The sequence below is a fragment of the Echiichthys vipera genome (assembly GCF_963691815.1).
Source record: "Echiichthys vipera genome assembly, chromosome: 7".
In the NCBI taxonomy this organism is placed as follows: Eukaryota; Metazoa; Chordata; class Actinopteri; order Perciformes; family Trachinidae; genus Echiichthys; species Echiichthys vipera.
In genome coordinates, this window is record NC_139832.1 from 13,243,094 (window position 1) to 13,266,681 (window position 23,588).

Here is a 23,588-nt window from a genome sequence, read left to right on the forward strand (position 1 = left end):
GTTTTTGTTGTTTAAATGTATATTGTTTTCACTGTCAATACACCTGTACGCCTTGGAAGAAGGTCTCTCTTGTCAAAGTTTTCCCAAGAAATTCTCCAATTTTCCCTGACTAAAGGGTTTTTTTGGAGGTTTTTCTTGTTTACTGGAGAGTTGTGTCATGACAGGTTATTTTTGTTGTTTTGTTTTTATTTTTCATGTTTTTGCTGTTAAAATGTATATTATTTCACTGTCAATACATCTGAACGCCTCAGAAGAAGGTCTCTCTTGAGTAAGTTTTCGCAAGATACACTCAGGGCAATTATGCTTGCTGTGATTTCTCTCACTGATGGTGGGTCCTGAAGGGTGAGTAATGCGTTGTGGAAGGTTTATTTATGGTGGATTTATTACAGTCTTTTGTTTTTTTATTGTTGTAATGTATAATCTGCACAGCTCCTCTCTCCTCTGCTCTTGTGTGAATGTTATCTTTGAGTTTTGAACGTGTAGTCTTCCTTCCATGTCTCCAAGTTACTCAGGTGGTTTCATGTGTAACATCCTCTCAGGTCTTGTGGTATCTAGAAATAGCTATGTGCATCTTCCACTTTTTTTCCTCTATTTAAATAATTATTAGATTACTGTTTTTCCATTGCAATTTCAGAATTGTAATTCTTGTTTTATAAATATGGCACATATTATCCTGGAACGGGTATCCCCCTCTCCTCCTACGGTTCTCCCATTTTTCCCCCGTTAAAGGGTTTTTATGTTGAGTTCCTCATTTGGACCATTTTTTTAAGAAAATGGTTGTCATATGATCAATTGATTGAAATTTGATAAACAATACATGACGTCTAAATAAACATGTGCATACCATAATATGTTGATACATTTCCATTTGTGCTATATAAATAAAAGTGATTTGAATTTAGTTTCTGTGTGAAGTGTACATGTTCTTGCCATGAAGTATGGCTCGTCCTCTGGATGCTCATTTCCCCCATAAAGGTTGTGTGTAAAAAACCCTATAAATGTGTTTGTTTTTCCGTTTCTGATTAGACTTCGGATTATACTGACATCCTGTCTGATGAAAGCATGTGGAGGGACAAGTGTAATGTTTTTTTTCTATGTGAGAATTTTCCACTGTTACAAAGTGTTACAATAAAAGCTGTTTAAAAGAAGAAAAAACTGTGTCTGCACACTAACTTTATATTATTAGTTAAAGAAAAATTCAACATAGCGTTTATAATCCAGCACTTTGGGCTCTTCCAAACAAGGTTTTCGTTTACATTTTTATTTTGACTGCTAAATATGCAAAATCTGAAATAAAAAAGGGCTAAAATAGTAATTACAAAAAATGAGAGAGCAATTGGAGAAAGCATTTTAATGACCAGAAAAAAAACCTTGCCATGTTAATCCACCCAACCATCAATCTTCAAACACCTTGGTACTCATGTTTGCAGTGCCCAACATACAGAGGCTCTGCTCGGATGCTACGCCTTGAGGAGAAAGGGAAGCAGAAGCATCAGTATATACAGTAACAAAACAAACATGAGAAAGAGACCAGTATCTTGTTAAGGTATAACTGCTCTAAGGTCATAAAACATTCTGTAAAGAAAAGGTAAAGTACCTCACAAGTTTGCAGCGAAAATCCTGCAAGCGAGGAAATGCCTTGTCGACACTGGAGGTCTGCGTCTCATCACTCCACAGCCTCTCTGCCACAGCACTTGCCCTTGGCCTGTGATTTTGGGTGCAACCAGTGATTGCTTTGAGTGATTTCATGAAATTGCTGCTGCAGTTACTATATTAAGGTGTTTAGTTTTACAATTTTTTTTTCACAATCGTACCAAAGACGTGGAGTGAGATTGGTGGCATCAACATACTCCCCCCACATGCAGACCTCACCCCCTATCACCAGCTTCTTCTGCTCCTCAGTACCTGTGAGGGGACAGTGAAAAGCTTTGCTTTGATAATATGATGGGTCTTAAGTAAGGATAGTGCAATAATGAGTTTACTATTAATCAGAATATTCACTTCAAGGTGATTACACCCGTTCAAGTCAAAACTCAGCAAGTCAGTTTTTAAACAGGCCTCTACGTGCTCCCATCAGCAGCACAGGCTGAGCCATGTTATATAGTGCGGTATTACTAGGCCATTCGCACACCAGAAAAATTCAGTGGCTGTGTCTTATAGTAGTTGCGCCAGTCCTGGTAGGAAATGTGATTGATGTACCATGGGCAGCCAGCAGGACCCTCCTGCCGACTTAGGTCATCTTGCTGAGCTCTGCATTATAAATAGCTGGGGTGCCCTTCCAAATGCGCAGCACTGTGTCCTTAGGAATCTGAGCAGGTCAACAAACATGCAGTCTAGCCCTTCTGTGCTATGCTGCGACTGACCTGTCTGTTTACATAGTGTTTTATATTTCGTAAAATTGACACATATAAAAACCCCTTAATGAGCTTTTATCAACAAGGGCAAGCTTTTCACCAAGAAATGGTTCACAAAGTTTGTACCCCTCTGATGGGGCAAAGTATCTGAACCAAATGGATTCCTTAAATTGGTTCTTATGTTGAAAAAGCAGAGTCTTGCCCAAAACTAGGCTGTTAATAAACTAAAGGCCGTACCAGAAGATATAATTTAAACAGTAATTGAATTTTATAAATCTATGCTTGCAAACAGATTAGCCACGGCATACTTTAAAAACATTCTTTCTTTAAGGGAAATACTTTTACAGCCTCTTAATGTTGACACTGCAGAAAGCATTTTAACGTTATTCTGAAATTGACCGTTTCTGTTGGGTTTGGTAAAGTATTTTGTATATATACCATAGCATTATTAAAGCATATGTTTCAATCGTTTTTAGTCACACAAGTTAGCCAATAAAAAATACCCAATAGGCAATAGTGAATGGAATATTTTGCACCGCACCATGATGACACATGGTCCATTGGTAATTTATCTAATAAGCATCCTTAATGTAAAATGATGTCAGTCTTCTTTTTATAGACTATATATACATATTTTATATATATACTTATATGTATATAAATAAGTATATATATATATATATATATATATATATATATACTTATTTATATATAGATATATATCCTCTGCTGGGCCTTTGCTTTCATAATTTGATGCAAGGGGCTTTGTGAAATAACTGCCAACTGCAATAGGTTTATATTTCTGTGTGCAAGAGTTTCCATGTTGGCCACGGGGCATCAAATAGAATTGTGAGCTTATGACACAGCAACCAAACTTCTCTGTAACGGTGTCCCAAAATGGTGTCCCGAAATGGGGTCCCAGTTCCATAATACATACTAATTCTAGGTTGGGTACTGTTTTTTTGTTCACACTGGAATCGCAATTAAAAAGTACATCGATTTCTAACTATGAAAATTGCTGTACAGAACATTCTGTATACAATTAGTATATATTATGTGGAATTGGGACAATATGTCTCTTTTACATGAATGCATGGTCAACAGTCTTCGCTGCCACCTAGTGATATTTCTACAAATAGAACACTGTGTTGAACTAACACTCAAAAAAAGTTTGGCCGTGTATGTCCCACATTTTAGAGGAAACCTATTTTGACTGAAAATGATTATGAGAGACCACAGCAGTTAGTACAACTTCAACCAGCCACAGCACACAGCCTGTTTTCTGACCCTTGAAGGCGAGGGGCCACACAGTGTAGTAGCGGGCCCAGTTGTGTGTGGGCCCTGGCTGGTCCAGATACCATGGAGAGGCCAGAATCACTCTGAGCCCTGCTTTAACCACCTTGCGCACTTCACACAGGTAACAGCCATGTCTCCATACCTCCACCACTGATAGAGAGCTGCGCTGCAACACAATGCTGTAAACTGTCAGACTTACAGTACATGAACTGGTTGTGTGATACATTAGCTTGTCTACTGTTATAAAAAAGTGCTGGTCAGTTGGTTCAAATCACAAAACCTGTCTATGTCAACATCATCATCTCCATCATTATAAACCTTTAGATTATAGTCAGGGAATTCCTATATATGCGTTTATTGTAATTTATTTAAGCCATTATGTTGTGATGTTGTATTTTTTCTTAATTGTATAGTAAGTGTTTGCATATGTATTTTGTATTATATTGTACATGTATTGTGTGCTTTTTTCTTTTTCTTTTCTTCTTTTTTAAATTTTAATTTGTATTGCCTTTTCACATCATGGCCAGGGGACTACAGATAAAAACTAGCCTTCTGGCTAATTCTTGCTTTTTTAACCATGTGTAATCATGTGTTTTATGAAATTGCACTGTCCCCTTTTAAATAAATGAATACCTACCTAATTAGCCCCTAGTCTGTGTGAACTTAATAGAGCAGATTTCCCTCTTTAAACATGTACAAAAACGTCATCATTTGAGGCAACAGTTACAGTCAGTATTCTAGACTAAACGTTCACTTATGCACAAGTTGCAGGAAAAAAACAAATGTGACAAATATGTTTGAAAACATTATGACAAAATAAATGCTACATGTTTCATTCAAGTTTAAATAACAGTTCCAGTGAATTCAGACATTTTTCACAAAACAGTTCATTAGAACGAGCACTAAAAAAAGACGATGCCTGGATCTGCATCAAGCATTACATTGGATATATATATCTTGAATAATCTGAATCATATTTTAAACAATGTATAAAAGTATGTGAGCCTATATGAACACTAATGACAGATGTTATTTTTTGGGGTGTACTTACTCGTTCATGGTAGTCAAACACATCTTGCCATACAATAGATGCCTTGTTGAGAGCTGAAGTGATGTTCACGATGCTGAAAATGACATTAATGACATTAACATGTTGGCTGGTGTATTTCCCCAAGCTTTCTATATTGTACAGTATGTTCCCTTTTACAACCTACTTCTCCATGTAGTATGCTTCCAGTTTGGTGAAGTCTACTCCAAATCCCATCTTCTGCATGAATGCTCGGACATCAGGGTTTGATTTCCTATGGGAACAAGCAGTTGGAGTCATACATCAAGAGATATACCCACATCAACTACCTGGGACAAGATAGAAACTTTTTCTTGTCTTTCTTTTGTTTTCTCTGAAGAAGAAGAAATCAATGTACATGTGTATACATTAAGTAATGATGTCAACAATAATGATCAAAACCAGGAATTTAAATGATCCGTCACATTTCAACCTACCAGCAGAGAAAGTCTACCTCATCTCCTCCTAAGTGAATATAAGAATCAGGAAACACAGATGAAACTTCCTTAAATAGTCTTGCCATGAACTGGTAGGTGGAGGATAACACTGGATTAACAGGACCAAAAGTGCCTGAAGGGGTGCTCCCTCTGTAGCAGGGAGTCAACAGGTCGGCCTGCCCTGGGGAATAAGTGGTAATCAACCAGATTTAGTTAGCTGTTTGGTTAGAATTTGTGTAAATATATTTCATGCATAGTCAGTTGAGTGAAGGCATTTGTTGCCACTAATGTGGCCATAAACAGACGAGAGGAGTCACACTTAAGATTTAGTACGTCTTGTTGCTATTTGTAGTCTTAGCGTGCAGGTTTAGCAGACAGGACTCCTGTTGGACCAAACCACGCATAATGACAAGTATAAAACTGTTGTTTTAGAGTAAATGTTTACCTTTTCCCCAAGATCTAGTGTGGCCGGGTGAATCAAACTCAGGAATTACCCTTATTCCCCACAGCCTGGCATGTGAGATCACCCTTCTCACATCTGACTGTGTGTAGATATGAGTCATTGGATGGAAAGCCCCCTGAATCAGAGCCAGAAGCCTTTGTTTTATTATTATCCTCCCTCATGAATCCACATGCAGTTGGCCTAGTTAAAAATCGGACATAATATAATATAACCTGACTTTAACCTCCTATGCAGATTTATTTTATTTTAATTATAATGAATGTTCAGAGTCATGGTGCACATGAGTTGAGGCACACAACATACCTTACTGGAAAGGTCTGGAAAGGTGCGGCTCTGGTAAGGGAAGGAGGGGTCATCAACAATGTGCCAATGAAACACATTGAACTTACTGTAGGCCATTGCATCCTAACGAGAAAGATATATGTTAATTCTACTGAATAAAAACAGTAGGCTGAAGTTCAGATGACATCATCAGATTATTACCAGAGTTTCTAAAATGGTTTGCACTGGCAAATAGTGACGTGAAGTGTCCAACAAAATCCCCCTGAACTGAAACCGAGGGAAGTCGTCAATATCAGTCTTGTTCACAAAAAACTAAAAGGAAAAAAGAAAGAAAAATATTGTTTTATTTAATTAATTCATCCTTAAACATTAGTCGAAAACAAGGTGAGATTGTGCATTCAAGATCATTATTTAAGAGGCCCGATGAATTGGAGTATTTGAAAAATTCTGCTTACTGAGCCAAAATCATCCTCATACACCAGCTGACTGAAGGTTTCCAGACCTGTGCTTAATCAGAAGATATATGGTATATAATCAGCAATCACTTAAATCTGCACAGATAACAGTGAGATACTGCCTTTGCCAACAGTAACTGATTATGAACATGTTTATGTTTTTGTAATTCTTAAATGTTCTTATTATTTTATATGTATTGGCTGTAATCACCTCTTACAGCTCCCCACACAGTTTCAGCATTCAGAGATGCATGTCCTGCAGAGACACTCAGATTGTCTGGAACAGAAATAGGAGGGTTAGATAATGCATCGAACCACGCCACTTGGGAGGGTTGTTGCTATTGTGACCTTTACCTTTGGTGCCTTAGCTCAAATAAATGTGCCGATACTTACATCTCTCAGAAGAGTCCTCATTTGGGTAGCTCTCACAATCATCACGGTCAACACTGATCTTAACAGTAAATGGTTTATCTTCACTGAATCGCAGAACACCATTTCCTCTTCCTGTCATAAAAGTGAAATTATCACGGTCACTACTTTTTGGGTTAAACTTTGCATAAGTGCGTACATTGGCTGTACACTTCCATTTTGACAATGTGACACTCAAACTGCAATTACTCTATAGCCTACAGTATTTTTGAAAACACAAACATGAAGCTGTGCTATGTTGCCTACTGGTCCATTGTCATTGTGGGTTTTTAGAGTAGGTAGTTGTACACAGGCTGACTGAAGAACTGCTGTCTCTACAAAGCCCATTGATCTACTTTAAAAGCCAGCGTGACAAACAGAACCAGTAACCAGTAAGAAAAACAGGATTTAGTCCTACTTCATATAGTTCGTGGCTACATTCCATATGTTTAGACTGGCATACACCTAGCACAGCAAATTCTTGTCCTATGGAAATTATGATGAAAGAGTTCCAAATATGTTACTATAGGCTACAGAAACAATTCAAGTGCCTTTATGAATATTTACCATTTTAGTTAGTATGGCTGGACTTTTAAACTGCAAGGTGTAAAATCTCACTTTAGTTGCCATAGTCTTAATTCCACCTATCACCTACCAGAAGTGAAGTCTGGAAAAATAAGAGAAAAATATCTCTTGAACGCAGCATCCAGAACAGAGCAGCCCTGCTGTGCGGATGAGTGTCTTCCATACCCAAAGTAGAAAGCCTGTGGGTTCAGAGGGTATCTCTCTGCTGAGGAGGTGAAGGTCTGCGGCAATGGCCACACTCCCTCCACTGTGTGTAGGCCAAGCTGGATAATAATTAGAAGCAGCAAATTAAAATCTGGACGAGTGTATCGCCCAATACTACACATACACATGAGTGCCATTACTCCATTCAGTCAAACTGCGCTGTCAAACTGAGCTAGTCAGGTGCTCAAGAGCATCACGTGGCCACAAGGTAACGCCCACACAGTCTGGGTGATTTCTCTTCTTTTGAATCTGAAGGTAAAACAATTTCTGGATATCCATTTTTAGAATGTAATTTTGTTTTATTTTTTTATGTATTAGTTACGTAACAGTCACTTCTAATATAAATGCACGTGACACCAGTTGGAGTGTGAGGATTTAAGCAAATGTTAACTGAAATTTTGGGACACAAAATGAAAGTTACCTTGAGATAGGCTACGAAAACAAGACTGTCGTTGCTGATTATATACGAGAATTTTGCAAAGTCAAAACACCTAATAAAAAAAGGAAAGGTTGAGACGCCTGTTTGTTTTTATTTTCCATTATTATTTTCCTTAGTATTTTATTAACCGTTGGCCTTGCCTATATTATATGAGAAGGTGTATTGTACACTGCTTTATATATTTAAAAAATAGTTTATTTTAAAAATAGTTTCAACATATAAATGTGATACAAAAGTGTTAGCTTCTTTTTTTAAAAAAAACAACTCTATTAATTAATAATAATAATTCCCAATAACACATTTGTGCTGAATATAAGAACAATAGACACGATAGAGAGGAATAAAATAAAAATAAAATAAGAAAAAGTAACAACAATAAAAATTAAACAAAGTTAAAGGAAAAGACCGACGCTGAGGGGGATCAAGTTTTAAAGAAAAACCTTTAGGGTACAAGCTGTTACAGTTTTAATTGCATTATAATTAAGTTATTATTGGATTGAAATAATGTATTGCTTGAACTCATTATTAATAGTAATACAACATCGCTTCTTATTAGCGAATATGGTATTTTGCCATTATAATAATATGTATCCCCGGTTGTTGTTCTTTATATTATTTTCTAAAAGTCCAAACAATGCATTCTTCCAACACAATATCAAGTTCGTATGAATATTTTCAATGATAAAATCTTTTTTTCCAAGTGTTTTATGTTTTGTCATTTTCCTGTACAGTCCGTCTGACGTAAGGCCGTCGTCACCATGTGACGCTGTGTCTCTTTGTTGGCTTAGCAGCGGAGACGTTTTGTTGTTATTTTTCGCTGCAGCTGAAAAACAGGCTCGGATAATTTGGGTTTTTCTTAGGTGTGCTTGTCACAAGTGGATAACCGCCAGTTATCAGACACTAGGAATGGACTCAGACGAGGGTTATAACTATGAATACGACGATGAAGAGGAGGAATGTAGCGAGGATAGCGCCGAAGAGGAGCCCGAGGACGACACCCTGGAGCTCGGCGAGGTGGAATTGGTCGATCCCGTGGTGGCCGGCGGGGAGCGAGACGAGTGCGGCGAAACCGGCGGAGGTGGCCATGGTCCCGGCGAGGAGGAGGAAGAAGACTACCGCTTCGAGGTCTTAACCGCCGAGCAGATTCTCCAGCATATGGTGGAGTGCATCAGGGAGGTCAACGAGGTCATCCAGGTAGGGTATTCTGGTATGTCGGCGTCAGGAAAGACCGGGGTCCAAGGCTCGGATGAAGCGTAACACACAGGCCATGGACGTTAGCTTAGCCGTTAGCCTAGTGAGGAGTAGTTTACTTGCTGGAAGTTGAAGCAGTTTCACAGCAGTGCTTAAGATTTACACAATACTAAAATTCATATTTATCAGTGTATCTCTCGTGTGTGTGTGTATGTGTGTGTGACGTTTAAAATGAAGATATAGACAACGTCAAATGTGTAAATTAACAATTTTCATACGAATTTTGTGCCAGGAAGTAGTCTAATCCCCATTGAGAAGTTTGCTAAGCTCATGCTAGCGTGCTAACTAGCCTACTGTAACCGTTAGCAACCATATGTAAAAGCATAATAACGTCACCCGTGTAAGAATTAGGTAACTGACGACAGTTGGAGTGCGGTGACCAAGCAAGTTAAAACTTAACGTGACAAAAAAAATTTAACATCACAATCCCTGACGTTATTTTGTAATGCTGGAAGGAAAGGCTTGGTCATCGAGTTGCTTAGCAAGTTACATGCTAGGTTATTTACAGGTTAATTTATCATGAAAGTTTGGATGGATCACACAGACGAATGTTATATTCTGGCAACAGTTAAGCTATTATAGCATAACTTAATTAAATATAACTTCGGTGGGAATCTCAGTGGAGCCTTTGGCTTAGCGTTATATCGGGCCTCCATTTCCTTTCACTTCTAACGTACACTTGAGCACAGAATACAATTGTAAGTGGTCTTTATTGGCCTCCAACTGTTTACGTTGACAAACAGCGTTACATTTTAATCAAAAATGTGTTTTTGAGTGTCGTCTTTTCACTTTAAATAACCCCTTAACCTCAAAATGGGTAAAATATCAGTACATGGGGATACAGTACAGCCGCATGGTGATAACTCTTCTAAAAATAGTGTTAACGTTAAGACCTAAATTGCCTTAACTTATTTTAAGGGTTTTGCAGTACCACCGATTTTGCAAAAGATAAATGACTGCGTATGTTTTCTCTATTCAAGTTTTCAGTGTTGCAGTAGGATAGTTAACTTGAATTTACTTTTCTTTTAAGTGTCTGTGCCTTCACATGTCAAGAGTGGCTGGTTTTGCCTGGCCTCTGACACTTAAGTTAAGGGGTAAAGTTACAAGTGGCTGATGGATTTATTTCGACATCTGTAGAGACATTGTTGACTGACAAAGATTCCACTGCAAACTTCAGAAAGACAGGCCCAGAAAAACGTCCATGAATATGGTCTGTGAATATACTGAAAGGTATTGCTAACATTTCCACGCCAATATCTATGACGGTAGACAAAATACAGTACAGTTCAACAACACTGAAACTACAGCCTCTGAAATGAGTATCAAATTGAATCAAAACCATTGTAACCTTAATAAAAAGTAAGATTTTTTTTATATTATATATTTTTGTATTAGACTGAATTAGTTTGAGTCAGGTGAACCAATAAACATATGCTTTGTGGCGGTTCAGTCTTTAGCCTGTTTCTGTCTGACATTTGGGTGATAGCACATGTACACGTGGCTCTATGAATTAATTCAACATATTCTCTTTATTTTATTTTTTATTTAGCCTTTATTTAACCCGGTCTATCCCATTGAGATCAAAGATCTCCTTTACAAGGGAGACCTGCCCAAAAGTAGCAGCAACATATTTCATCAATCAACATTAAGCCACATACATTTGAGAAACATTAAAATGATCACAAAACATTTGCACACTGACAGCCTGGACTAAATAGATTTCACCCTATTTTTCAAGTCATTCAACGTTACTATGTTTTAAAGTTTAAGATACATTTGTAAATTGTTCCATCCTCTTGCACTGTGATATAATTATCACTGAACAAACATATCATTGGTCACCATATTGTAAAAGTGATGTGTCATGAATTACACTGTGAATCCAATCCCTAATTACATCAGGATGGAGTGAAATTGTTTGTGCGAACAGGTACGTTTAGACAATTGCCTTATCTAATCATGCCATTTCTGAAAACACTCCCCAGTGCCTTGTGTTAACAGTTGAACTATGGCACTGTAACACAGTATACTCTACTCTTGCACGATTATTCCGATCTCAGAATGAAATGTAAAATCTATATTTTCATGCATTTTTACCATGCAACATATCATACCAACATACAAAATATGTTTTTACTACACGTCTTTTACTTTATATAAAGTTGGGTGCATCTGTGTTATAACATACGCAAACTGTGTTCAAACGCAATGCAAAATAAATTTTTGTCTTATGTCATTCAAAGGAAACTCTCTTTTGTAATGTACTCTTGAGTCTGTTGGCTACAAAACTCAAGGAGTTTCCCTCCAGATCCTGCAAATATTTTGCAATAAAACATCTTCACCTTTTGCAGACACCATCCAAAACCAGTCTGCTTGTTTGTGTCTTTCCATTGACTTTCCATGCCCCCTCTGAATTTTGCTTAGTATTGTATAGCTTAACTGCAGGGCAGCATCAAATCGTGAACTAGCACATTTTTTTGTCAGAGTGAGCAGAGAACAAATGGGAGGCAGCAAATAGAAAAATAGTGGATCAAGAGTGATCATTGAACGCAGCAGCTCCACTCTGCATGTTACTATGTGGACTTGTAGTATTGTAGAATTTATGCCAAGTTGCACTGAAGCTACTCTGGCAGCTCAAGAGCGAGTAGTAGCCTTGTATGTTTAGTGGCTTGGCCATCAGTTCTAGCTCTATGCATCACACAATAAATGCTCATAGAGCACATCAATCAAAGTCACATTCAAATGTGGTACTGGCTAGCTGAAACTTTTCAGACGTGAGCTGACATCAACCGTGGTTAATATCATTACCTAATATATTCAACATAGACACATCTGTATTCACTACTTTTATCAGCGACTTCGCTCATTTGTAACCATGCTCACTGTATGAATGTACCCTATGGCGACAAGGCAATAAGAAACGGTGAAAGGTTCAAAAACAGCATGCAAAGAATATATTTGTATTTTACATAATAGATTTTTGCTCATCTCAACCTAAGGTAGTTAGGAAGGACATCAAGAATATTGTGCATAAATAAAGTGTCAGATTACTTTTGCTTGGAAAACATTCTGTGTAATGATACTGTGTTTGTGACATCTGGATCAACAAATATAATTGCAACTACTATGAACAGAACAATTTAAACTCCTTTTCAGTGTCATGCATTCCAGTAGTAGAGCCCTGCAGCGACAGTGCATGTTACTTCCCTTTGTGTCTGAGAGGAGTTGACTTGACCTTGTGGTTCGACTTTTATGGCTGTAGTTTGTGGTGTTATTTTATTTTATCAGAAAAGGGACCAAGTGTCTGCATAAAATTAGGCAAAATATTCAGGTTCGAGACTTCAGGGCCCACATTTTATTGGATCGTAATGAAAGCCGTTTCAGATGACATACATAAAACAAACTATTTTAAGTGATTTAAAATTACTTAATTTAATTTCAGTTAGTTATTTTTAAATAACCCGTCTTGTCTATTACTAGGCTTAAACAATTTCTAAAAACCTGGCCAATAAAGCTGTCTGTTGTTCCACAAAAGATAGTTAAACTTGTATTAGAAGTAGATTTGTGCTGTGGCCTTTCATGTGAAATTAGCCCCTTGCTGTTAGTAAAAATCTGCTGTAGATAAATGTAAACTTCATGTTATATTTGAACAACCCTTTCTCGTTCCTCTAGAACCCTGCAACAATAACGCGCATCCTTCTCAGTCACTTCAACTGGGATAAAGAAAAGCTTATGGAACGGTAGGTAATTTATTTTTTGTCACATTTAACCTGCTAGCCAACAAGTATGTTGTCTTAGAAGCTTTGGGGAGCGCTAATTTCTAAATACTTAACACTGATTTGTCTTCTTTTTGTCTCAATTTAAACAGGTATTTTGATGGTAATCTGGACAAGCTTTTCTCTGAGTGTCATGTCATTAACCCCAGTAAGAAGGCTCGGATCCGTCCTCCAATCAATACTAGATCATCGGCACAAGACATGCCATGTCAGATCTGCTATCTGAACTTCCCCAACTCTGTGAGTCCCATAATGACAATAACATTGTGTTTCACTAGCCGAGTCTGTGGTTAGGTCTAAGTTGTGGTGTTACGATAGGGATTTTGTTGAAAGTTGTTTGACAAAACCCTGTCTTGGCTTAATACCACAATGGAGATTTAAGGAACATTTTATCTTGTTTAATGCAAAAGGTCCCAAACTGAGGTATTCTCACAGACTGACCTTTATCAGTAAGGTGATCAAATTTTATTTTGAGTTGTATGAGATACCCAGCAGATATTAAGGTAGGATATTAGCTGAGACTTTGCGCTCTGTAATCAGAAAATGTCCATAAAAGCTGGTAGCGTTACCATTTGGGGTTAGGATATTGTAAATTGTAAGTTAATATTAATAGTATAAAGAACTTAAGGGGAATCTATTTAATAGTGTTGCATAATGCTGATGGTAAGCTGGATGCTTCTATGTCCTCACATAGAAATATCTGAAGTCAAATACTGCAACAGCTATTAAAACGCAATGCTGTACCATTTCAGTAGGAAACCCAGGTCTAGCAAGTGCCACTGACTAGCTGTTTTCACATATGAACCCTAAAAGAAGTCAAGAAAATCTGGTCCGGAGATAGTCCAGAGTTTCTCTTTGACACATGGCAGCACACAATTGAAGATACGCTGTACCCATACTCACTTACTTATAATTCTGGTCTTGGCGAGGGGTGGTGCCTGCTAGAGTATGCAAGGGGTATGATGTGGCTGATATTGTAGCAGTTGATCCATTCATGGCCATCACGTATGAAAAGGCATGGTTACTTAAACAACACAGTGCTTCCTGTGGTAGTGGAAGAAATAACCAGGAACCATTTTTTAAAAAACCTTCAAGCTCCTTAAACATTTGGATTTAAACAGTAATTTGCTTGGCTACTGCACATTCTTAATCCAATCCATCAATCCTATAAAACATCACAGGACTGGGAAAAACATTTGTAAAAAAAATAGTCTTTTATTTGGCAAATTGAAGTAGTTTGAAGCTCTAATGCCCTTTTTATCTTCTGAATGCTGCCATGAATGGTCTCTTTTCAAGACTACAGAAATGGGACAGCTCTTATATGGGCCAAAGGTGGTTGGTACTGAACATTTTTCTGTCTAGTCATTTAGCATATTACAGTTGGTGCCACCGGTACCATTTATGCCATTTATGTTACTCTAACCGTATGACAGCTCTGATTCAATCCTATTCTACAATAGAATATATTTTAGATACTATTATTTGTTTACTATTGTACTATTTTTCTCCTTTGGCCTACTGTCCTACTTAATGCCATACAGGTACAGATGGATTTGAGCATATATGTTGTTGATGTATTGCAAAAAGTTAAATGATTGGGTTAAAGCTATTTTATTTTCATTTCAACAGTTCAACGTTTCTTGCTTCCAACACACTGCACAATTACATTACAGGGTTCAGGGCTCCAGACAAACCTTTCCACAAGGAGCACTGTGGCCCCCAGCTGAACATTTTAGGGGCGCTACCAGAAATTTTAGGGGCACACACCGTAAATCAATAAAATATGCAGAAATTACAATGTGCTGTTTTAAATTCAGTGTCACATTTTTATTGTCCACTTTTGAAGATGCAACATAGAAGGTAAACCGAAAGCATCATCACTGTCATCACTGTCATCACTGTCACCGGCTGCCTCACTCGCTGCGCTGTGCGGAGAAACAAAGTCAATAAATCAGTTCAACACTGTTGATTTCTTCCCATAGAGCCAGCATGAAAACTTTTTAGTTAAGTAAATTTCTGCTGTCACTTGGCTCAGGAGCTGCTGACAGATAAGCAGAAACCGTCTCTCCCAGTTCGTCATATACAGAGGCTTCGGGTCCGTCTGGTCCCGACACTGTGACTAGCTGCGGGCTCACGTGTTACTTTTTTGTGTTATGGTGCTGACGGCACTATCTGCTTGCACTGCTTACGTATTGTTCCTGTCTTATCTGTCACCCTGTTGCTGTTTAGCCTTTTACATATTAAAATGGCGAGACATCTGGCCGCGCATGTGCGACTAGATGTAAAGTTCAGTTGCACACTCTTCAATTTTGGTCGCAAAGTGCAACTATTTGGTCGCAGTCTGGAGCCCTGGGGCATCAATTAATCGATCGATGAATGTATATGATCACTGCCCGGTGGTTTAGTGTTTCAGCTGTGATATTCAGTTGTTTTCCCAAAATCATAAAGAAGGCTGAATTCTCCATACTTCTTTAGAATATTTGCATGATGGAGTTTGTAGCACACATAATAGTCCCATTGATTATTTCATAATTTTGTTAAACATAATTGGTTTGTCAAATATGGATTCCTTTGAATCACATTCATTCATCTCATTCATCTCATTTACAAGATGGTTTTCTTTTTCAGTATTTTACTGGCCTAGAGTGTGGACACAAGTTCTGCATGCAGTGCTGGGGAGATTACCTGACTACCAAAATCATAGAAGAAGGAATGGGACAGGTACCCACAAAGTTTCACAAAATTTCTTTAGACACTGATCGCTTGTAGTCTTTTAAAAGCTCTCCGACTAAAGATTTGCCCTCTGTGTTGTTTTCTCAGACCATTTCTTGTCCCGCTCATAGTTGTGACATTTTGGTTGATGACAACACAGTCATGTAAGTATCTGTTTGTGTTTATATTTGTTTTGATGTTTTGTTGCATATTTGTCAGAAGTGATTAGAATCTGTAGATGTGGCTGACCAAATCTGGGGATGACAAAATCAGGAAACAAAAATTATTCCTCTTGTTTTTATTTCGTCTCATTTTTTACAGATTTAATAGGAATACAAACTAAATAAGAATAGGTTTTACCTGACATTTTTCCCTCTACAAGAAAGTAGTGCTGGACTCTAGTTACAACTCTACTTAACTACTTTTCAATGTGAATGTTCCGCTTGTAGTGCGTTGCAATATACCTCTGTATTGAAAGCATGGACACTAATCTTTTTTACCAGCTCTTAAGCTGACGGTAATTGCCTTAACCTATATTCTGATCTGACCAGCTAGCAAGAGACCTAATAGTGTTTTCACTTACCGGTTTAGGGTCAGTTTTTAGTTTCATGAAATGCATTTTGTACCTCTTAAAGCCTGCACTTAAACTAGTTTTTTTTATATATCCGCAGACAAATTAACATTCTCACTATAGTGCTGATTTATAATTTTACTTCATTGAGCTACTGAGGAGAACATGAATTTGTGACATCTTTTTGTTTCCTGCAATGTTTCTTGGAAGTTATGCACTGAATATGAAGGAAGGAAGCTTTAACCAAACTCATCCATTATATGTAATGAAGGCTAATAAATGGTGTGACTTCTCCTATAGGCGGCTCATAACAGATTCTAAAGTGAAGTTGAAGTACCAGCATTTAATTACGAATAGTTTTGTAGAGGTAAGCTTTGAGATTCTTTTCTCCTTAACAGTATGTTGACATGGAATATGAAGCTTTGGTTTATGATGTTGAGCTGTTAGGTTATTCTGTATGCACTATTTGGAAAAGCAGGGATCTTCTTTGTACATAACCATCCATGACACTGTGAGTTGATATTCTACCTCTCGTTACTCCTTTAAGTGCAATCGACTGTTAAAGTGGTGCCCTGCACCAGACTGCCATCATGTTGTCAAAGTCCAGTACCCAGATGCCAAGCCAGTGAGGTGCAAGTGTGGCCGTCAGTTCTGGTAAGATAATTTGTTTAAAGAACATAGTGTATTAGACTATTGACGTGAACTGGCAGTGACAGTACTTGAATGTTGACTATGTAAGTTTAATAGTAATTATTAAATGTGTGAATTTGACTTGTGATGCCTCCTGTTGGTGTAGCTTCAACTGTGGAGAGAATTGGCACGATCCTGTCAAGTGTAAGGTAAGCCAATCAGGAATATTTATACACCTTACAGAAATGTTGACCTATTTCTCCAGCATCTTGAGTGAAATTCTATTAGGAATAGAATTCATTGTTTGACTATTTCTAAGTCTTGTTTAAATTCTTTTGTAGTGGTTGAGAAAATGGATTAAGAAATGTGACGATGACAGTGAAACTTCAAACTGGATCGCAGCAAATACAAAGGTAAGTAATCAAAAATGCACACCTTACTGGTGGGATGAGCGTTGGCCTAATCAAAAAGGCTCATTTGTATGAATGACGGGCCTTCATTATTGTTTCAGACATAATCTCTTTATACAGATTCTGCATAGGAATGTAGAATATATGGTATCCATTTGTAGTCCAAAGAGTATTTACCAATCACGTCTGAGCATGCTTAGGTTGCATGCAGGTAAACAGTTTGTGAGGAGAGCAAACAAGGTGGAACTCTGTCATGTAGTCACAAAACCCGGCTGCTATTGAAGATTTTTTATTAGCTTTTTGTTGTTATTTAGCTGTACTGACATGCAGCTATATGTTTACAGAGACGCCATCTCTCAACTCTATTCTTACATCTGAAGTTGCTAATTGAACCGTAATTAATGGCTCTGTAGTTTGTCCGAAATATTACTTGTTGCCCCCAGAAGCTAAATTGCTAATGGCTTCCAAGATTGTTTCAAACTCAAATCTAGACACTCTCCAAAGCACACAACACTCCTTTAGTATGATTTTCTGTTTCTTATTTGCTTGAATTCCTCTTAACATTTGACACTTAAACACTTGGCCTTGAGCAGTGACTTACAAAAAGCATTACTCTCCTCTCATGACAGGAGTGTCCAAAATGCCATGTGACCATTGAGAAAGATGGTGGCTGCAATCACATGGTTTGTCGGAACCAAAACTGCAAAGCTGAGTTCTGCTGGGTCTGCCTGGGTCCATGGGAACCCCATGGCTCAGCCTGGTAAGAGATAATGGCTTGTATAGTAAATTACATTGGTGTCATTTCTAGTGCCATGTTAGAATATACTTCTTGTAGGTCTTTTTGATAGTGTTGTTTGTATTTCACTTAAAAACTTTAATTTAAAATATTTGTGGAAATCGAATATCGATTCAATGAAATCACATGAAAATTGACATGTCATGCTAATACATGTATAAATATTCATCTGATGTATGCAGTGTTAAAATTATGTGAGAAAGCATAACAAGATAAAATTTTGCCAAATAGTAGTGATTTGTTATATGGTATTCTGGAAAACATTGTTGATGGTTCAGACCCGGCTGTGATGTTTCAGGTACAACTGCAATCGCTACAATGAGGATGATGCAAAGGCAGCCAGAGATGCTCAAGAGGTTAGACTCATTAATATATTTAGAAACCTTTGCATGCGCTTTCATTTGGCAGCGATGCCACACAGTATTTTTACATGTCCACTTTTTGGACAAGTCCTTCAGTGTGCAACATTCAGCAGTATTTGCCACAGGTGTAACTGTCAATTTTAATCACGCAAATGCAACAGCATCCAAGGTGTTGTTTCCATTCCACTGCACTGGGTGACGCACAAAACTCAGACACGATATCCTAAAAATCTGATAAATCCCATAACAACTTGATAGCCTGCAACAAAAATACCTTCTTTTTTTTTTAAAGAATGTATTTCACTCCTAGTAATCAAACAAGTAACCACTGCCTGCTATTGAATGTCCATTACACCTCTGACAAACATGGTTGATTGTTTGTCTAAAACATCTGCAGAATACAATATAGACATTTCATTATACGTTGCTGGTGATCCAGTGACTCAGTGAGTTTAAAGATTAAGTCTAATACAAATCAAGTTAAGCATTCTTGAGTTAAAGCCAGTTCCATGTTGTGTGTGTGTGTGTGTGCAGCGCTCCAGGGCAGCCTTGCAGAGGTACCTTTTCTACTGCAACCGCTACATGAACCACATGCAGAGCCTGCGCTTTGAGCACAAGCTCTATGCTCAGGTCAAGCAGAAGATGGAGGAGATGCAGCAGCACAACATGTCCTGGATTGAGGTGCAGTTTCTGAAGAAGGCTGTGGATGTGCTGTGCCAGTGCCGCTCCACACTCATGTTCACTTACGTCTTTGCCTTCTACCTCAAGAAGAACAACCAGTCCATTATTTTTGAGGTATAATTATTGAAAATTGTTGGCACAACTGTGAGCAGATGGTATTTGTAAATATAATATGAATATTAAACGAACTCCAGTTATTTATGTCATGCACCATTTGCAAAACAGTTTGAGTATTATGTGTCACTGGGATGGAAAAGGTGTTCTGTAAAAGTATTTGTAGTGCCACATAAAGTACTATAATTATATGAAACAATTCATTTTGGCATATCCTGTGGCTGAACACCAAATAAGGCACCCAGTTGTTGGGAGTAGCGAATGGGAGGAACTTCCTGAAGCTTAGGTGTAGGGGACATTATCATGGATAACTGACGTTTCTCTCAGAATAACATCGATTATGCATTTTTTGCTTCATCAGAACAACCAAGCAGACTTGGAAAATGCCACCGAGGTGCTGTCTGGCTACCTAGAACGGGATATCTCCCAGGATTCCTTGCAGGATATCAAGCAGAAAGTACAAGATAAGTACAGGTCAGTGAATGAAGAATCATAATCTTTTCCTGCCACTGTTGCATTTTTGTGTTCTTTTCTAATAAATGTTTTGCTTCTCTACAGATACTGTGAGAGCAGGCGAAGAGTGCTGCTACAGCACGTGCATGAAGGCTATGAGAAGGACCTGTGGGAGTACATTGAGGATTGAGGACACGTCCCAATGCAACGGACTCTTGAGTATCTTGACAAACTAGAGCGCTGATGCAATTTAACAGGGCAGCACGGGCCTTCTGCCGCCTCTCTCCTTTGGCAAACCAACCACTTTTGCATCATTTTTCCTGGATTTGTTTAACAAAATCTTCAAAGTAAATTATATTTAAATAAAAGGTAGAGTAATAAAAAGAAAGTGTACTACAGTATTGTTAGCAACAGAGTGAAGTCTTGAGAAAGAAGAAAATCCATCTTAAACAGATACATTCTTTTGGCTTGCATTGTAACACCTCCCCTGAACTATTTTATTTTCCTTTTGTTTTGTTTTTTTGCTTGTGAATCTTTTCTGTTTTGATTTTGACTTTTGTTTTTTTGTTTTCCCATTAGTGTGAAAATGTTTTCAACACAGCTTTAATTGTCCTGGCCATGTCTGCAATATGTGGTGAGATTCTTGTCCGAGTGGCTGAATGTTGTTGGGTTGATTGCAAAGGGGCAAAGACATTTCAGGGGGGAAAAGAAGAAAAAACATCAAATGAACAAAATAGAAGGCCTGTATTTTTCAATTTGTAAATAGTCCATATGCATGGAAGTTAAAGAGCAAGAGTGGCACGTGTTTGCATAATTTTGAATTTTGAAATATTTATTCTTTACCAATATTGAGGAAGGTGTACTTTTGCCATGAAGGTGGAGTCCGTCTACTCCCTCCGTAGTGTATGGGAGCTTGGATGTCTTCAGTCTCTTCGGAGCAGTGCACAACTTACACCTTATCAGAAATTCTAAATGGGGACTGATAGAAAGAATTACTCTTAGTTGCCAAGTAATCAGATAAAGGACTCTGCTAAAGTGCACGGCTGAGTTAGAAATCAGAGATCAGAGAGTTAAACAGTTCAAAGGTAATATAGAACACACCGGCCCTGTGTCCCTCTATTCTAACCTTTTGTTGTACCATCTTAGTTGTTTTTAGAGGTGTTTAACATTTAAGAACATTACTAATTATTTGCAAGAGCCAAACTGAGTGACATTCACTCTTCTTTTTTTTCTCTTTCCCGACGTGGCTTGAGGTAGCCCTCTTAAAGCTCAGCTTGCACCTTGGGGATTGAATGAGGGTAATAGAATGTACTGACAGCACAGCTTTGCCGTGCTGCTAATTGGGCTGGATCACTGTCAAACAGGGTCAGGCATTTGCATCACTCTTGCAGGGAATTCTTGGGTGGAATGGGCCTGACGATAGTGGTCGTGCCTCCTTGAATAGATCTCATGCCTTGCAGAGACTGAACATAGCTTTAAACTAAGCTACGCAGATGGACTTGCGTGATCCTAAGGCAGATGAGGAATATAAGGCAAACTTCTAAAGGTTGTAGGACTGTTTTTATAACGCCGTTATGCTTTAGCATTAAAGACTATTTTTCGCACATGGGTTGAGGATTCGACATTGAAATGTCAGTGCCCCTCCAGGTTTTGCATTGTTCTATGTTGTGGTTAGCTCTGGTTGTCAAGCTCTCTGCTTGTAAATGCTCGTTCATGTCTCTGCAACATGGCAGTCTTAACAAGATTGACTGGAGGGGACATGAATATATAGGCACTGATGCAAGTCAGAAGATGACACCAAAGTGTCAGCTTTCATTAAAACATCCTTTAACCCAGTTTCAAATATTTGGGGAGTTCTCTCCCAAATGCTTCTTATGTGTTCAAACTTATTATTTTATCCTAGCAAATTATAAACTGTATTGTTTATTTGAATAAATGTCATGAGAAATCTCATTTTTGGGAGTACTGTGTGAGTCATTAGAGTAGGTTTGGTCACAATCATATTAACTACCCAAACATCCATGATGCATTTCTGCGCTATGTATTTTGCGATGTAGTATACCACAGACCTTGGCAGAGCTGTCTTCCAGAATTGCGGGAAATTCATTTGGTAACGTTTTTTTTTTTCTAGGCTCAAATGTTAGCTTGTTTTGCACCACTTTTACTTGCAGATTGTATGATAAAGATCAGATGGTTGTTTGTATGATGTCACTTTTTAATTAATTTTGTCTCAAGTCACAAACCAGTGAGTTGAATGGACGGTAACAAAACCTGGGCTATTTTCTCAAAGCTGTCTTACAGTAACGCACCAGTCATAGCTGTGGTCATTAGACTAATATACTCTCCAGGGCTCACTGTTTTCATTGTGTCTGCTAGTAGTTCATGAACATTTCAACATAACATTTGAAGTAATAAGCAGCTACTTACATTAAATTGAGACATCCAAAAACTTTTAATACTTTTCTACATATCTTTTTCTTTATGCTATCAAAGGTGTTTTATTTCCTATTAGTGTAAAAATGTGGGAAAAATTAGTTGTCTGTTTTGGAGAAAATATTAAAGTGCAAAATGTTGCAAACATCGTTCTGGCATGGGTGGTTGTTTGATAATGGACACTGTTTTTGTTTTGGCAGCAGCCATTTTCATTCAGAAAAAAACATTTTGCCACAATCTATATTTGATGTTTTTACAGAACGTTTCCTTAGGATTCTTTACGACTACCACTGTGTGCTGTGGTCACTTGTACAAGCTAAACCTGGAGGCAGATTTCACCTGAACAGCATTTTTGACAATTTCAAATGGAAATTGCAACTAAACATTCTGCCACAGGATGGGGACAAATTCTAACTTGAAGTGTCATTTTGAGATACTTGTTTTATCAGTTAGAACATTTTACCTACACTGATATGGTGAGTCAGTAATATTAGCACATCATTTTCTACAAGATTACCCAGTTTTAGAAATTGTGGGGTGACAGGTTTGACTGTAATAGACTCAGTCACACAAGATTGTGTAGTTAATTAAATTGAACATGTCCTCTACATAGTGAGATGAGGTGGTGTAGCTGGTCTGATCGATCAGTGGTAAAGACGTAGTATGTACAGTATGTTAAATGTAGCAGTGATATTCAAGAAATACAATACAACTCAGGTGAGTTAAATAAAGATAAAAAAGGAGGGGACTTCATATAGTAGTCAAAAAAATAGTATATTTTTGTGAGAAAAAAAAAACATTTCAACAACATGACAAAACATCAATACAAACATTTATTTAAGACCGGTGAGAATGTTTTTAATAACTGAATCTGCAGAAGTCTAAGACAATAATGAAATATGATTTAAAGTGAAAGTTAAGGTTCACAGTGATTAACACGCTATGGGGTGGGGACATCAGCCTGGGTGTCAAAGACCCCTTGAGCAGCTTAGAACAGAACTACATTAATGCCTTTCCAGCTTCAGTTACACAATAAAACATCAACCAAAATGTCTGCATGTCGTTTGCTGGTTTCTTATTTCATACTGGCAAAATATAAATAGAAAAATCTGCTAGTCACTACAATCACTCAATGACATTTCTTTAAAACCAGAAAAAATGATAATGACAAATACCCTGCTTAATAGATGCTTACAATTGAAGCAAAAACAACCTAAGGGACCCTTGGATTCATTTTGCATCAGTATTAAATTAAGCAAGGGTGCAGCATTTCTAACCATTGATAGATAAGAGCTTGAAAAACATCTACAGGTTGTTGCATATTAGCTGTAGTCTGTCCTTAAAAATGCACACCCTGTAGCTCTCAAGTTACAAAGAATCTTTAGTTGACCTCATTTCCAGAGAAATATT

At 37.7% G+C, this 23,588-nt stretch overlaps 2 protein-coding genes across 2 annotated transcripts; one reads left to right on the forward strand and one right to left on the reverse strand.

Moving 5' to 3' along the window:
* Positions 1-1,336: 1,336 nt before the first annotated feature.
* hexa (hexosaminidase A (alpha polypeptide)) lies at positions 1,337-7,687 on the reverse strand (the record flags this gene model as incomplete). The annotated part of the gene is given in 16 exon segments (XM_083916430.1): positions 1,337-1,466; positions 1,598-1,705; positions 1,815-1,905; positions 2,132-2,206; positions 2,209-2,230; positions 2,234-2,308; positions 4,702-4,774; positions 4,865-4,951; positions 5,154-5,334; positions 5,599-5,731; positions 5,920-6,021; positions 6,100-6,210; positions 6,354-6,400; positions 6,565-6,630; positions 6,747-6,857; positions 7,417-7,687. Coding segments are annotated over 16 exon segments (1,617 nt in total). The 3' UTR covers positions 1,337-1,402.
* A 1,096-nt stretch (positions 7,688-8,783) lies between these two features.
* On the forward strand, positions 8,784-21,698 carry arih1 (ariadne ubiquitin-conjugating enzyme E2 binding protein homolog 1). Its single transcript, XM_083917124.1, has 14 exons — positions 8,784-9,183; positions 12,913-12,980; positions 13,109-13,256; positions 15,645-15,737; positions 15,837-15,892; positions 16,600-16,666; positions 16,847-16,953; positions 17,096-17,138; positions 17,271-17,342; positions 17,969-18,099; positions 18,434-18,491; positions 19,032-19,292; positions 19,654-19,766; positions 19,851-21,698. The coding sequence occupies exons 1-14, from the start codon at positions 8,896-8,898 to the stop codon at positions 19,933-19,935; spliced, it is 1,590 nt and encodes a 529-aa protein (XP_083773250.1). The 5' UTR covers positions 8,784-8,895; the 3' UTR covers positions 19,936-21,698.
* The last annotated feature ends 1,890 nt before the right edge of the window (positions 21,699-23,588 follow it).